At 43.9% G+C, this 16,968-nt stretch overlaps 1 protein-coding gene across 1 annotated transcript; it reads right to left on the bottom strand.

The window, feature by feature from the left end:
• Positions 1-5,132: 5,132 nt before the first annotated feature.
• GOT1L1 (glutamic-oxaloacetic transaminase 1 like 1) lies at positions 5,133-9,839 on the bottom strand. The gene is made up of 9 exons (XM_043564277.1): positions 9,600-9,839; positions 8,656-8,837; positions 7,805-7,916; positions 7,448-7,557; positions 7,140-7,232; positions 6,896-7,046; positions 6,222-6,387; positions 5,581-5,723; positions 5,133-5,333 (listed from the first exon to the last, which is right to left on the bottom strand). The coding sequence occupies exons 1-9, from the start codon at positions 9,712-9,714 to the stop codon at positions 5,185-5,187; spliced, it is 1,221 nt and encodes a 406-aa protein (XP_043420212.1). The 5' UTR covers positions 9,715-9,839; the 3' UTR covers positions 5,133-5,184.
• Between the last annotated feature and the right edge of the window lie 7,129 nt (positions 9,840-16,968).

The raw sequence follows: 16,968 nt of genomic DNA, 5'->3' as shown, positions 1-16,968 counted from the left end.
GAGTTCGAGCCCCACATCAGGCTCTGTGCTGACAGCTCAGAGACTGGAGCCTGCTTTGGATTCTGTGTCTCCCTCTCTCTCTGTCCCTCCCCCACTCATGCTCTGTCTCTCTCTCAAAAATAAACAAACATTTTTTAAAAATGGGCAATCTGGAAGAAATGGACAAATTTCTAGAAACATATATGCTACCAAAACTGAAACAGGAAGAAATAGAAAATTTGAACAGACCCATAACCAGTAAAGAAATTGAATTAGTGATCAAAAATCTCCCAAAAAACAAGAGTTCAGGGCCAGATGGCTTTCCAGGGGAATTCTACCAAACATTTAAGGAAGAGTTAACACCTATTCTCTTGAAGCTGTTCCAAAAAAATAGAAATGGAAGGAAAACTTCCAAACTCTTTCTATGAGGCCAGCATTACCTTGATTCCAAAACAGACAAAGACCCTACTAAAAAGGAGAACTATAGACCAATTTCCCTGATGAACATGGATGCAAAAATCCTCAACAAGATATTAGCCAACCAGATCCAACAATACATTAAAAAAATTATTCACCACAACCAAGTGGGATTTATACCTGGGATGCAGGGCTGGTTCAATATCCACAAAACAATTAACATGATTCATCACATAAATAAAAGAAAGGACAAGAACCATATTATCCTCTCAATAGATGCAGAAAAAGCATTTGACAAAATACAGCATCCTTTCTTGATAAACACCCTCAAGAAAGTAGGGATAGAAGGATCATACCTCGAGATCATAAAAGCCATATATGAATGACCCAACGCTAATATCATCCTCAGTGGGGAAAAACTGAGAGCTTTCCCCCTAAGGTCAGGAACAAGACAGGGATGTCCACTCTCACCACTGTTATTCAACATAGTATTGGAAGTCTTAGCCTCTGCAATCAGACAACACAAAGAAATAAAAGACATCCAAATCGGATAGGAGGAGGTCAAACTTTCACTCTTTGCAGATGACATGATACTCTATATGGAAAACCCAAAAGATTCCACCAAAAAACTCCTAGAACTGATTCATGAATTCAGCAAAGTTTCAGGATATAAAATCAATGCACAGAAATCGGTGAATAGGTGAATTCCTATTCACCAACAACGAAGCAACAGAAAAAGAAATCAAGGAATCAATCCCATTTACAGTTGCACAAAAAACCATAAAATAGCTAAGAATAAATCTAACCAAAGTGGTGAAAAATCTATACACTGAAAACTTTAGAAAGCTTATGAAAGAAATTGAAGAAGACACAAAAAAATGGGAAAAGATTCCATGCTCCTGGATAGGAAGAATAAATAGTGTTAAAATGTCAATACTACCCAAAACAATCTACATATTCAATGCAATCCCTATCAAAATAACACGAGAATTCTTCACAGAGCTAGAACAAATAATCCTAAAATTTGTATGGAACCAGAAAAGACCCTGAATAGCCAAAGCAATCTTGAAAAAGAAAACCAAAGTAGGAGCCATCACAATCCCAGACTTCAAGCTATACTACAAAGCTGTAATCATCAAGACAGTATGGTACTGACACAAAAACAGACACTCAGATCAATGGAACAGAATAGAGAACCCAGAAATGGACCCACAAACGTATGGCCAACTAATCTCTGACAAAGCAGGAAAGAATATCCAATGGAATAAAGACAGTCTCTTCAAGTGGTGCTGGGAAAACTGGACAGCGACGTGCAGAAGAATGAACCTGGACCACTTTCTTACACCATACACAAAAATAAACTCAAAATGGATGAAAGACTTCAATGTAAGACAGGAAGCCATCAAAATCCTCGAGGAGAAAGCAGGAAAAAACCTCTTTGATCTTGGCCTCAGCAACTTCTTACTCAACACGTCTCTGGAAGCAGGGAAGCAAAAGCAAAAATGAACTACTGGGACCTCATCAAAATAAAAAGCTTCTGCACAGCGAAGGAAACAATCAGCAAAACTAAAAGACAACCAACAGAATGGGAGAAGATATTTGCAAATGGCATATCAGATGAAGGGTTAGTATCCAAAATCTATAGAGAACTTATCAAACTCAACACCCAAAAAACAAATAATCCAGTGAAGAAATGGGCAAAAGACATGAATAGACACTTCTCCAAAGAAGACATCCAGATGGCCAACCGACACATGAAAAAATGATCAACATCACTCATCATCAGGGAAATACAAATCAAAACCACACTGAGATATCACCTCACACCTGTCAGAATGGCTAACATTAACAACTCCGGCAACAGCAGATGTTGGCTAGGATTCAGAGAAAGAGGATCTCTTTTGCGTTGTTGGTGGGAATGCAAGCTGATGCAGCCACTCTGGAAAACACTATGGAGGTTCCTCAAAAAATTAAAAATAGAGCTACCCTACGACCCAGCAACTGCACTACTAGGTATTTATCTAAGGGATACAGGTGTGCTGTTTCGAAGGGACACATGCACCCTCATGTTTACAGCAACACTATCAACAATAGCCAAAGTATGGAAAGAGCCCATATGTCCATCAATGGATGAATGGATAAAGAAGATGTGGTATATATATACAATGGAGTATTACTCGGCAATCTAAAAGAATGAAATCTTGCCATTTGCAACTACGTGGATGGAACTGGAGGGTATTATGCTAAGCGAAATTAGTCAATCAGAGAAAAACAAATATCATATGACTTCACCCATACGAGGACTTTAAGAGACAAAACAGATGAACATAAGAGAAGGGAAACAAAAATAATATAAAAACAGGGAGGGGGACAAAACATAAGAGACTCTTAAATATGGAGAACAAACAGAGGGTTACGTGAGGGTTTGTGAGAGGGGGGATGGGCTAAATGGGTAAGGGGCATTAAGGAATCTACTCCTGAAATCATTGTTGCACTATATGCTAACTAATTTGGATGTAAATTTTAAATAAAATTAAAAAATAAGTAAAAATTTTAAAAAGGGGTGCCTGGATGGCTTAGTCGGTCAAGTGGCTGACTTTGGCTCAGGTCATGATCTCGCAGTTCACGAGTTCAAGCCCCTCATCAGGCACTGTGCTGACAGCTCAGAGCCTGGAGCCTGCTTCAGATCTTGTGTCTCCCTCTCTCTCTGTCCCCCCCCTGCTCACACTCTGTCTCTCTGCCTCTCAAAAAAATGAATAAACGTTAAAAATTTTTTTTAAATAAATAAAAATAAAAATAAAAAATAAAATAAATTTTTGAGGAAGAAATAAATAAAAATTAAAAATTAAAAAAAAAGAGTAATGATCAGGCATCTGATACTAAATAAGAGGTGATCAAGACAGAAACTAGTTTCAAGGAAGGCTTAAATGAACATTCAGTAAGAAATTTTTAAATGGGGTCCTGAAGTCAACTAGAAACAAAGTGTGGGAGGACAACTATTCCTCCCTCAAATGCTGCCAGAATCCTGGGCTGGGGGCATTAGAACCCCTTGTATCTCATGTAAGCCACTAGTAGAAAATGTCACAGGCAGTGGTTTTGCTCTGCTAGTTCAATGCTTTCTAACCTATATAATCTAAAAGTCACTAGTATTATTTTCTTAGGCTCAGAATGTTGGGGAGAACCTGGTTGAATAAATTCTATCCTCATGCTAAAACACCTTTGAGAATGGTTAAAACATGCCACCCATATGCACCGAGGGTTCGTTCCTCTAGAGTTCTTCTGACATTGAGGCTAGAAGCCCTTAGAAGCTAAGGACCAAAGGAATCTTGAGAAGAACCTGCAGGGATGCCTGGGTGGGTCAGTTGATTAAGAGACCAATTTTTTTTTATTAACTTGTTTTATTATTATTTTTTTAATTTACATCCAAATTAGTTAGCATATAGTGCAAAAATGATTTCAGGAGTAGATTCCTTAGTGCCCCTTACCCATTTAGCCCATCCCCCCTCCCACAAACCCTCACGTAACCCTCTGTTCTCCATATTTAAGTCTCTTATGTTTTGTCCCCTCCCTGTTTTTATATTATTTTTGTTTCCCTTCCCTTATGTTCATCTGTTTTGTCTCTTAAAGTCCTCATATGAGTGAAGTCATATGATATTTGTCTTTCTCTGACTGACTAATTTCGCTTAGCATAATACCCTCCAGTTCCATCCACGTAGTTGCAAATGGCAAGATTTCATTCTTTTTGATTGCCAAGTAATACTCCATTGTGTGTGTGTGTGTGTGTGTGTGTATGTATATATACCACATCTTCTTTATCCATTCATCCATCGATGGACATTTGGGCTCCTTCCATACTTTGGCTATTGTTGATGGTGCTGCTATAAACATTGGGGTGCATGTGTCCCTTCTAAACAGCACACCTGTATCCCGTGGATAAATGCTTAGTAGTGCAGTTGCTGGGTCATAGGGTAGTTCTATTTTTATTTTTTTGAGGAACCTCCATACTGTTTTCCAGAGTGGCTGCACCAGCTTGCATTACCAAAGTGACCAATTCTTGATTTCAGCTCAGGTCATGATCCCAGGGTCATGGGATTTAACCCAACAATGGGCTCCACACTGAGCTTGGAAACTGCTTAAGATTCCCACTCTCCCTTTGCTTGTGCTCTCTCTCTCTCTCAAAAAAAAAAAAAAGGCACCTGTGTGGTTCTGGAGAAAAAGGACTGGATTGTACCTGGGGTTTTTTTTGCCTTCTCTTTATTTTCCCTTTGTTGCCCAGATACTATTATCTGAATGTTCATGACACCTTAAAATTCACACGTTGAAACCTAATCTTCAATGTGGTGGTGTTTGGCTGTCATTGGATCATAGAGGCAGAGCCCTCACAAATAGGATTAGTGTCCTTATAAAAAGAAGCCCTAGGGAGATCCCCTGCTTCTTCCACAATGTGATATTACAGCTAGAAGATGCTGTTTATGAACCAGGAGGTGGGCCTTCACCAGACACCAAATTTGTTGGTATTTTGGTATAACAACCCAAACAAAGACACCACCAAATCAGGGCCTTAATATAGTATGTGTTCAACAAACATGAGAAGGTCAATGAAGATAGACATTCCTTTTCTCTCTGGGCCTTTTTTCCTTGTTGATTCCAGACCAATGCTTCATAAATAGACAGAAAGAGAGAGTGCTTTGCAGAGAAATGAATTGCAGCAATGAATAATCAGCACAGAATTTTTGCAAAGACTAAAGCTTTTTATTCTGGCCAGAAGACATTGACTGTCTGAAGATATTACTGTGAGCCCTTGATGGAAAGGACAGCCTCATTGATGCTCTGAGTGATGTAATCTATATTGCAGGCATTGATGCAGGTGAAGTTGATCTGACTATCCTTGGGGATGTAGATATGCTTTTCCTTGACCAGGTACTCCACCTGTTCAGCTGGTGATAATCACAGGGTCTGAGATACAAAGGTGGCCACCTCTAACTCTCCTCTAGCCCAGGGTGGATTACAGAGAATAGGGAGTGTCAGCATTTCTGGGGATCCAGAAGGGTCTTTAAAGCAGCTCTACTTCCCTCAGGAAAGAATCAGACTCTGAGGTGAAGCTAGGGACAGGTCAGTGAAGTTTAATGCTCAATTATAAGCCCAAGGCCAGAAAGGGTGAGCTACCCCCTCTTAGATACTTACAGTTGAGTCCAAGGTAGCTATGGGGCCCACTCTGGTCCGTGATGTGATCCCAGGAACCAGGGGTTCCCAGGAGCCGGAGCTTCTCCTTCACCTTTTCCTTGGTCAGCATGATGTCCTCTACAAGTCCTTTCAGGCTGTGCTTCCTGCGAAAGGAAAGACAGCAAGGAATTAAAGTATGAGGTTCCACCCTCCCCCTGCTCTCAACCTCCTCATTGCCATTCCATTCTTCTTCCCTTCATAAGCCCCAACCAGGGTGCCTGAGGGCACACTAGGAGAGCCAGGGATCTGGAATGATTATAAATAGGAGAGTTTCAGCCCATATAAATTAAAGCAAGCCAAGCAGGCTTATAGGCAGATTTTGCCAGAGTAGCAAACCCTTGATGCTGCCTAACCTCCTCCTGCAATCTGAAAGAGTAAGTAATTCACTGGACTGTGTCCAAAAAGAATGTCCTCTTACCCCCTCCCCCAAGGTAAGGCAACTTTTGGCATGGCCCCTACAATTAGTACACAGTGGGTACTCAGCAAATGTTGACGAATGAATGGAGTCAAAGAGGCAAGGAAGAATCCTGTGAATTGGCAGGTCTACAGGTATGTCTAGAGGCTCTGCCATCCCCCTTCCTGCCCCCACCCTCTGCCCTTACCATTCTCCCTGAAGAGCAGGGTTACAGAGGATGGAGGTGATAATGCGAGCACCCCTACTGGGAGAGTTTAGCCACAGGGCCCGGGTGAGTGTCATCAGCTGGGAGAGGACACATAGCAGGAGCTGGTTGTTGAGTGCCACCACGACCAGGATCCCCACTCCTTCATCTGCAGCATTGAAACAGATAGCCCCTCAGTCTCCTCCTCCATTACCAGAGCCTTCCTTTATGACCCTACCTCCAACCTTGTAGAAGAGAGGGTTGGACTACAGGGCCCTCCTACTTGTAGCCTAGCCAAGCAGCTATCCAGGCCCCAGGAAGTTGCCAGAGGCTCTTCTTCCAGAAAAAGTAGCCATAAGTAAGTGTCTCAAAGATGGGAGGCACTTGAAGGATCACTAAGTCCTACCCCTTCATCTTATAGCTGAGGAAACAGAGGCCCAAAGGGGCAAAATGATTTCACTGGAGTCAGTTTTAGTGGCTAGTTTTAGTAGCTGAATGGAGACAATATCACAGAACCTGACTTGTAGCTCGGTGTTCTTCCCATCTGCCTCCATGGTGCTCTCCCTGGAGGCCTTGGCTCTCTCCAGACAGTAGAGATGTCAAATACATCGTTAGTGCCATGGCCGTGGCACCATATGAGCACTAGGCCTTCCCTTGCCCTTCTCCCCATACTGTACCATAGATGCCAAAAGTCTTGGACAGAGACTGGCTGCAGAAGAATTCAAAACCTTGAGACACAAAGTATTGTAAGAAATTAGTATCTTCTTCCAGGTCCCCGGTGGATAAGCCTTGATAGGGAATGTCAAAAAATGGGAATATCTGCTTTCTCTGTAGGAGAAAGGAGAACAGGAAAAGGACAAGATTGGTGGAGGAGATGGTGGATGGTGAGAGGGAGGAAAGTCAGGTGGATACTGGCCTCACCTTCATGCTGGCCATCAACCTTGCCCACTGACTTTGTGTCAACTTGCAGTCACCAGTGTTCCCAATCACAAAGATACAGCCATGTGGGGCCTGCTGCAGGTAGACATTGTCTCATCAGTCATTTCCCCTACCAAGTGGGAGTGGTACCAGGGCCCATGGAGGAGAAGGGATCCTCCATGTTGGTTCCTACTAAACAGGCAAATCCAAGCCTAGGAAAGGTCTTTCATGATGACAGGGGTGGAGGGGAGGAAAGGAAAATAAAACTGTAATCAGGTGTGGGGAGAAGATTCTGAGCAGGGCCCCTCTACCTCCACCACATTGAGAAGCACGTTGGGGTCCACTCGCAGCTTCTTGGGGTCCCAGAAGGAGTATTCGGAAACTTTAAAGCCCATGTCCTGGAAGACGAGTCCATGTGGCTCTGTGGGAACACAGCCCCCCTCCAGTTGATACAGAAAAAATGGCAGCAGACATGCCAGAGAATGGGCCTCAAGGTCAATGGCTGAAGGTGGGATAATAACAGGAAAAGGACAAACATACTTGGCTCATCCACACCATTTTGTTCATGACAGAGAGTGAGAAAGACAACAGTGAAGATTGCAAATGGGGCAGGAATCAGGAACAGGGGAGAAGAATCTTCTGTCACCCTCACTTTGCATAATACTCACCTTTTCTAGAAGAAATAATGTAAACTACTTGAGAATCTTGACGCCAAATTTTGAGGAATTGGGCCCCAAGTTGGAAGGCACCATTGTCACCAACAGTGTGCACACCCCCTACCTGCCAGCAGAAAATAAAACGAAATAACTCTTGAGGGGAGCCTGAGTGGCTTAGTCGGTAGTGTCTGACTCTTGATGTTGATTCAGGTCATGATCTCACAGTTTGTGGGTTTGAGCCCCAAGTTGGACTCCAGGCAGAAAGCATGGAGCCTGCTTGGGATTCTCTCTCTCCCTCTCTCTCTACTCCTCCCCTCATTCTCTCTCTCTCTCTCAAAATAAATACACTTTAAAAAAAGAATGAACTCTTTAAAAAAGAGTAATAGTGATATTAGTGCTGCCTCAAATCCAGACTATTTCTTTTTTTTAGTGTTTATTTATTTATTTTGAGAGAGAGAGAGAGAGAGAGCATGTGAGTGTGCAGGGGAGGGGCAGACAGGGAGAGAGAGAATCCCAAGCAGGCTCCACACTGTCAGCTCAGAGCTCCACATGGGGCTCTATCCCATGAACCATGAGATCATGACCAGAGCCAAAATCAAGAGTCAGACGTTTAGCCGACTGAGCCACCCAAGCGCCCCCTGACTATTCCTTTCTTGAAAGAGCTTGTACATCAGCAGTGTGGTTCTTCAGGTTCTGATCCTGGCTCTGCCCTTCACGGACTAAGTCTCTGGACTCTGAGTCTCAGGGATGTCCTCTGTCAATGCCAGGGAGCCCTCCAAGGCCCCTTCCAGGTTTAAGACTGTGCAACCCCAGAGTCCCACTCCCTCTATCTGGGTGAATAAACAAAGGGCCCTTCATCTCACCCTGTTCTCCACAATGACTTGGTTGTGGCTTCCAAAGAGGAGTTTCAAGGAGGCCTGGATGAATGATTTCATGCCCATCACCGGCATGTACTCGTAGTTCAGAGAGGGATCCTGTGCAATCTGCAGTCGGGTCTTGCGCACCACGGAAGAAACCCAGGGCTGGCCTTTGTTACTCATACAGACTGTGAGGGAAAACCACAGAGGGAGCTCTGGATGCCCTGCCTCGGGGCCTCCAGGTCTGGGCTCTGCAGATAGCCCACAAACAATTCATCTGTCTTGGCTTTCTTGGGGCTTTGGAAAGTTGCCTAGGAAAAGACAACTTTTTTCTTCCCTCCCCTTTATAAAAACAACATGCTGTCAGTGAATGTGTATAATTTTTGTTTTTTTAAAGACAACTGAACCCTATGCCATTTTTTTTAAACCTATGTCACCTTCTTTAAAGTTTTTTGTTTTTGTTTTTGTTTTCGTTTTTTTTGAGAGACACAGAGAGAGGGAGGGGCAGAGAGGGAATCCCAAGCATGCTCCACACTGTCAGGGCTCGAACTCACAAACTGTGAGATCATGACCTGAGCTGAAATCAAGAGCTGGAGGCTTAACTGACCGAGCCACCCAGGTGCCCCTAAATCTATGCCATTTTAAAGGGCAAAAATGATACACCACACGTGCCGTATATATACAAGGCTGAACAAAGGTAACCCTGACTTTCACAGTGGCAAGGGCTGGCTGCATTTCACAAGAGTCCATTTTGGGAGCCATTCTTAGTTCAGGAACAGAAAAGGGGAGAGGATCAGGGAAAAAGTATAGTGCCCAAGCAGACCCTGAAGCATAGAGCCAGGGTAGAGGACATAGGTCTTACCCCATCCCTGGAAGTCCTAGTGAAAGGCAAAGGGCACAGAATGATCCAGGACATTTTCTGCTTTTTTCCAAAACCATGAGACATCTACCTTTATAGGCCAGGAACATCTTGTTAGGACAATTGTCTTGCTTGTAGGTCTTTAATAAGCTGCCCTCTAGCTTCTGGGCTAGGGGCACATCCAAGAACACTGAAAGGGTGGGCATCACTGAGATACAAGTATGGCCAAGCCTCTGCTCTCCCCTGCTCCTGCCCCAAAGCCTTCCCCCAAGCCTGGCCCAACCAGGGCTGCCTCTTTCCAGAACTGCAGCAGGTCCAATGTAGAGGCTCCAGATCGCTGGTTACCAGAGCAACAGAACCCTACAAATCCTGGTCTCTGAGGGGGTGATTCCCGAAGGCTATGGGAATATTCCATGGCAGTTGAGGACGATCCCCTGAGAGAGTGGGCAGAGAGCAGGCGGTGGGAGGACCTGGAATTCCTAGGCACCTCTCTCTACCTCACTGCCTTCTCTTCCCCCAGTTGCCCAATCCAAAATAACAAGGCAGCCCCTTGGAAGAAAGGGCAAGGCAACGAGGCCTCTGAGCCAGGGGAGAGCTTCTCCTGCAGAAGTGAGAACCTCAGACCCAGCCATGACGCAAGTTGAGGGATACATTTCAAAAGTTTCTGCTTTCATTTTGCTAAGGGCCCCAGATTTTAAAAGGAATGGAAAGAGCACTGTTTTCTTCCACAGTTATTTTAAATAAGACTACTATGTTTAGAAACAGTATAATACGGAGTACCTGTGTGGCTCAGTTGGTTAAGCATCCAACTCTCGATCTTGGCTCAGGCCATGATCACAGTTTGTGATTTCAAGCCCCCCATCAGGCTTGGTGCTGACAGTGCAGAGCCTGCTTGGGATTCTCTCTCTACAACTCCCTCGAGCACATGCTTACTTGCGCTCTCTCTCTCAAAATCAATACATAAACTTCATTTTAAAATTTTAATTTAATTTAAAAAAAAGAAAACAGTATCATAGGCAGCTCAGTAAGCCAATCCTATTTTCTCTCAGTTCTAGAGCCAAGACTTCTACATGTGTTAACTGGTTCAGCAGTAGACCAAGCAGCAAGTGTAGATGGCAGATATCAAGGGCAGAAAGAGCCAGTCTCTGTAGGATCAGTCTTGCATTTTGCTTTCTTCTTTTATTTATTTTATCTTATCTTATTTTATTTTTTTGGTTTATTTATTTTGAGAGAGAGAGAGAGCAAGCAAGAGAGGGGCAGAGAGAGAGGGAGGGCTCGAACGGTGAGATTATGACCCAAGCCGAAACTAAGAGTCAGACACTTAACCAACTGAGCCACCCACGCATCCCTCTTCTTTTATTTTTCAAAAATAACTTTGCAAGCCTGGAGCCTGCTTCGGATTCTGTGTCTCCCTCTCTCTCTGCCTTTCCCCTGCTTTCATTTTCTCTCTCTCTCTCTCTCTCTCTCTCTCTCTCAAAAATAAACATTAAAAAAAATTTTTTTAAGGGATGCATGGGTGGCTCAGTCAGTTAAGTATCCAACTTCGGGTCAGATCATGATCTCACAGTTTGTGGGTTCGAGCCCCACATCCGGCTCTGTGCTGACAGCTCAGAGCCTGGAGCCTGCTTCAAATTCTGCCTTGTGACAAATGATTATGAAAATTATCCCTATTATGATAGAAAACCTTAAAACCCAAAAAAACTTTAATGAAGAGCACAGATTTCCTACAGTCAATTTATAACCACTATTAACATTTTGGTGTATCCCCTTCTGGTTTCTTTTCTATGATGTTTATGTCTTAAGGTAATTGATATCAAAATTTACATGTAATTTACATGAATTCCCACTTCACATTTCAGTTGTGAGAATTTTAACATGTGTGCCAATCAGAACTGTTTATGTTGCAAGTAATTAAAAAAAAAAAAAAAAGCCCAGCCCAAAATAGCTTGAGCAGAGAGATCATTTATTGGCTCTAAAACTGATCAGCCCAGGATACCTCTGTTTTCAGTTGCTGTTCGGTCCAGAGTGTCAACGTGCCATCAGGGTTCTGGCTTCATTCTCTGTGATTTCCTTGGCTCTGTTCTTCTAGATGCATCTTCAGCTTTGTTCGCCAGCTGACTCTGGGCGTGGGAGCAAAAGCAAATGTAGTACAGGTACAGAACTGATGAGGGAGCATAAGGCAAGCTGAAGGCAAAGCACAAACTAGCACACACATCCCCCCCTCCCCAGGTGGGATATATGTGATAGCCCTCAGGCACTCCTGGCTGCCTAAGAAAAGAAAAGGACGATCTTATCAATAGCCTAATCTCTAGAAACCTATAGACTCAGTTTATTGGAGCCTCAACATCACCCTCTTCTTCATAGTGATGTGGAGAACAAAGGCAGAAGGAAATGGCAGATAAAACTAAATTTCCGTATAACCTGCAACCCATTGGCAAATATTTGAGGAAGGCAGAAAAAACATTTCTCCAGGAACTCCCTACTCACTTAATGTAAATGCTTTGCTACAGGGAAAAACAATCTTAGCTTGACAATAGTTAGGCCTCCAGTATCCTGAGTCTTCTTTAGCATATGAAAATGTCTTTGGAAACTTCCCCTTGACCTGATCTCCCCCAACTCCCAGGTATATAACCAGTCTCTCTTCAAGGTCCTGGGGCAGCTCTTTCTGTCCCCAGGTCCTGTCCCTGTGCTTCAGTAAAGTCACCTTTTTGCACCAAAGACGCCTTCAAGAATTCTTTTTTGGCTGTTGGCTCTGAACCCCATGAACCCCACCATCACCCCACAACCTCATCATATGATTCCCAACGTGTGGTTATGAGTCTTTTCATCTGGACTCTGAGCTTTGGTGCATACTTGGTGAGTACTTTTTCTTTTCCTTTACTCCATCTCAGGGGCTTTTTGAGAAATATAGTCTTATTGGTACACTTTCATGTCAATTGCTCAGGCTGCAATCCTTTAGCCCGTGGCTACTCTATGGGGAGGAGAAAGCCTGCCTTTTGGCTGGAAGTTAATACCCTAGTTGAAATGGTAATACTGATGAAAGAGAATGAGGCAGGCTGAGCACAAGGTAGCACCCACCATCTGCCCCTCCCACCCCCCCCCACCCCCACCAGGTGGAATATGTATGATATTCCTCAGACACTCCTGGCTACCCAAGAACAAAGGAAAGGGGTTTAAGTGTTTGCCATGGTAATGTGGGAAACTAAGGTAAATGAAAAATTAAATTCCCTTACTGCCTACTGCTGATTGCCAAGTCTTTGAACTGGCAGAGTGACCTCCCTCTAGGAGCTCAGCTGCCTCAATGATGACATTTGCTAAGGGCAAAAGAGAACCTTAGCTTAACATTAACCCAACCTCGAGGATCCTGTAAGTCTACTTCCTTTATCTCAACTCCCCCAAGATATATGCTGGCAATCATGCTCCAAGCTTATGGCCCGCCAATATACATCTGAAGGGTCTCATGACTGAGATTTTATTAAGCAGTGATAAATGTGTTTCTCTAGCAACAACTAGCCCCTCAATGTCCTGGAGACCTTGCTTCCAAAATTCCTTAGAGATTTACTCTATCCCTGACCCCCTCCCTACCTGAGGATATATAATGGGTTACCTGTCAGGACCCCAGTGCAGCTCTTCCTGCCCATGAGTCCTGTCCCCATGCTTTAATAAATCAACCTTTTGCACCAAAGACATCTTCAAGAATTCTTTCTTGGCCATTGGCTATGGACCCCATGAACCCCCCCCCCCCATCACTTCAAAACTTCATCATCTGGTGCCCAACGTGGGACTATGAGTCTTTTCATCTGGACTCTAAGCCTTCGTGCAAATTTGGTGAGTATACCTTTCTCTTTTCCTCTCATTTCAGGGTTGTTTTTGTTGTTGTTGTTGTTTTTGAGAAGTATGGTCTTATTGGAACACTTTCAGGTCGATTGCTCAGGCTGCAATCCTCTTGCCTGTGGCTACTCTATGGAGAGGAGAAAGTCTGCCTTTTGGCTGGAAATTAGTACCCTGGCCACACTAGTAATAAGATTCAAAAACTTGATGCCCTGTCTTTATTCCTGTCCTTATACAAGTTGTCTGTCTTGGGCATGGGACGGCCACCTAAGTGACTAGCATGGCTGCCAATCTTAAGACTCCCATGTGAGGTTTCCTCCTGTTTGGTCTAACGTGATCCTCTCCACATCTCTGGTCTAGCTGCTTCTGACCATGGGAACTCCCCTGGGAGCCAGCTGAAACCAGTATCCAATTGAATTAAAACCCAGCTGGGGACTATTTCCTAAGAAGCCAGCTGTAAGGACTACATGTGTTGAAATGTCAGATCATGATGGATTTCTAACTACTGTTTTCCATCCTTGTCCTCAACTACAGAATTGGGTAATTTTGTAAAACTTTTCCAGTGTTTTCTGTGGGTTAAAAATAGTGGGTTCTGGGGTACCTGGGTGGCTCAGTTGATTAAGCATCCAACTTTGGCTCAGGTCATGATCTCGAGGTCTGTGGGTTCAAGCCCTGCATCAGGCTCTGTGCTGACAGCTCAGAGCCTGGAGCTTGCTTTGGATTCTCTGTCTCCCCCTCTTTCTTCACCTCCTCTGCTCGCACCCTGTCTCTGTCTCTCAAAAATAAGCATTAAAAAAATTAAAAAAAAAAAAAATACCAGCGGGTTCTTCATGGCCTTCTCAGCACAGCAATATGCCATTCATATGCCAGCACCCATTTGTAGTCTAATGTTAATGCTAATCCTTTGCTAGAGGGAAAAACAACCTTAGCTTGACAATAGCTAGGCCTGCAGTATCCTGTGAGTATTCTTTAGCATATGAAAATCCCTTTGGAAACTTCTCCTTGACTCTGCCTCCCCCCAACTCTAGAATGCAATGGGGAAGTGGGGGGAGAGCCAGCCTCTCTTCTACAGGGGCCCTTAGTGGCCAGTTGGTGATCACAGTGATTTTGTTCCAGGGACACCTTGGGTTGATTTGACACCTCAGGAACCTCTGACATATCCTGCGTGCGGGACACCACCGGCAAGTCAGAGGGAATTTTTCTAGTAATGGACCTTCTCTCTCTAGGAGGAGCATGGGAGATTCTCTTTGGTCCCCAGGGGCTCTCCCTTGGGATGCCTCTTTAACCCACTGGAAAGCATTGGAATTGCAAAACTTGGGAAAGTAGTGATCTTCTTCAACACTGCATGGTCTTCATTGGATCCAGCAGTTAGATCTCTCCTGCAGGAAACAAGGCAAATGAACAGAGATACCCTATCTAGGTCCAGCCCTTCATGGCTCTAAATCAGGACCTAGACTTAAGGGCCTCTTGCAGAATGTGTTTGCCTGAATATGTTTAACTAGTAAACTCCCTCCTGACATATTGGATGTCTAAACAGGCCTCCACCTGATAGAACTCAATCCCTGGAGGAAGCAGAGGCCATCCCTGATGAAGGGGATGCTGACTCTCTCTCTGTTCCTCTTCCTAATAGAGGGGGGCTTCTCCCTATTCATATCCCAGGTAATGGCTCTAATTGGAGCCAACTGTGGTTAGTATCCCTGGACTTTAAGGAATATTCTCAAGCAGAGCAGCTGCCGAAACTCCCTTTGTTTCAGGGAAATTCCCTGTCTTCTCTGGCCTGACATGGACTGCATATTTCCACTTTGGAGGAAAAGAAACATGGTGCCTGTTCCTCTGTCCACACTGACCACATGTAGAACCAGGAACCCTTTCCCTACCTGCTGGCAGCATCTTGCCTCTTCTGCCTCCTCCTGTTTCTGCACCACCTACAGTGCGGCCTGCCTAACTGATTCTATACCATCCTCGGGGCCTGCAGCACCATTGGCTCCTCCTCCCACCCTCAGTGTCAAGGAACAAAGAGCACCCACTTGGACTGCCCACTTTAGCTTTCCCCACTAGTGTTCCAGGTAAAAATTGACAATGGGGAACAAATTGTCTTACATGGACACAGGTGGAACATATTTGATGTTTAAGCTACTTTAAGTTTGCTGGTTTGAGATAGACCTGTCTATCAGCATTAAATATGAAACTTTTATTCTACTAAGGTTTATTAAAAGTCAAATAAGCTTCTGTTATCTCTATTGCAATTTGTTAGCAAAAACATGACTTAAAATGATGGTTAATTCTGTCTCAAAGTTTTTATGGGTAATTGTTAAGGTAGCTTTCAAAATCTTTGGTAACCTGAAACTTTACAGTTTTTTTTAATATTTTTTAAATGTTTGTTTATTTTTGAGAGAGAGAGACAGAGTATGAACAGGGGAGGGTCAGAGAGAGGGAGGCACAGAATCCAAAGCAGGCTCCAGGCTCTAAACTGTCAGCACAGAGCCCGACGCAGGGCTCGAACCCACAGACTGTGAGATCATGACCTGAGCCGAAGTCGGACGCCCAACCAACTGAGCCACCCAGGTGCCCCGAAACTTTACAGTTTTGCTTCAGGTAAACACACACCCTGCTTCAGGTAAAACACCAGCCCTGGGTGAGCCCCGCTTCTCTCTCTCTCTCTCTCTCTCTCTCTCTCTCTCTCTCCCTCTCTCTGCCCCCCATGTAATTCTCTCTCTCAAAAAAAAATATATATACATATAAGAGAAAGAAAGAAAGAAAGAAAGAAAGAGAAAGATTGATTTAAAAAAACTATTCTTAAAGGGAGGTTCGAAGAGAAGGGTACCCTTATTAGCTGATCCAAAGAGCCAATTCCATTGCTAGAAGTGTGGATCAAAAAAATGTTTGCACCTAATGTCTATGTCCACATAAACATGGTATGAGGTCTGGACCAGTGGTCACTGTGTGTTGCTCTCCTTTCACTTTTCTAGATGGACTTTATAGCACTTTCCTGCCCAGCATTGAACATTGAATGTACTGGGAATGGTTAAGTTCATCTTTAGTCCATAAGCTGCAGTATTATGGGTAACCACTTTCAGATGAAGAAAATGCATCTCACTCAGAGATCTAACTCCTAGCTGGTTGTTGAGTGTGAGTATGGGTTGTTCTCTTTGGGGAGGAGACAGTGACTTTTTTTTTGCATGTGGAAAAATTTATTGTTAGTTTTAACCATTATTAAAATTACATGTTTGGGGAAAACAAGTATGGGCTGATGAGGTGGAAGGTAGAAGATGGTGATTTCAAAAGGTGGAAGGTGGTGATTTTTTGCTGAGTCCACCCAGAAGCCCTTTTCCTGCTCTTTCTGGTAGCAGGCCCCACCCCACTCCCCAGCTTTGGTTCCCGAATCCTGAGTCACAGTGCTTGCTCAGACAAGAGGCATGTGGCTCAAGCCTGCTCTGCTGGAGTCTTGTTGGAGCTGGAAGAGAAGAGATTTTCATTACTCTCTAGTCATAGAGCTATAAGGAAATGATCCTGAAGCTTTCAGAAACTACTGCCCTGTCATATAGGAAACCCCCCAAAATGATGTCAACTGCTTGTGAAGAGAAGTTGGAAGAAAGAACATTTGTTAGATGACTCAAGTCTCTGATTCT

This window comes from Prionailurus bengalensis, chromosome B1 (assembly GCF_016509475.1).
Source record: "Prionailurus bengalensis isolate Pbe53 chromosome B1, Fcat_Pben_1.1_paternal_pri, whole genome shotgun sequence".
NCBI lineage: Eukaryota > Metazoa > Chordata > Mammalia > Carnivora > Felidae > Prionailurus > Prionailurus bengalensis.
This window is presented reverse-complemented; position numbering and strand designations above follow the sequence as displayed.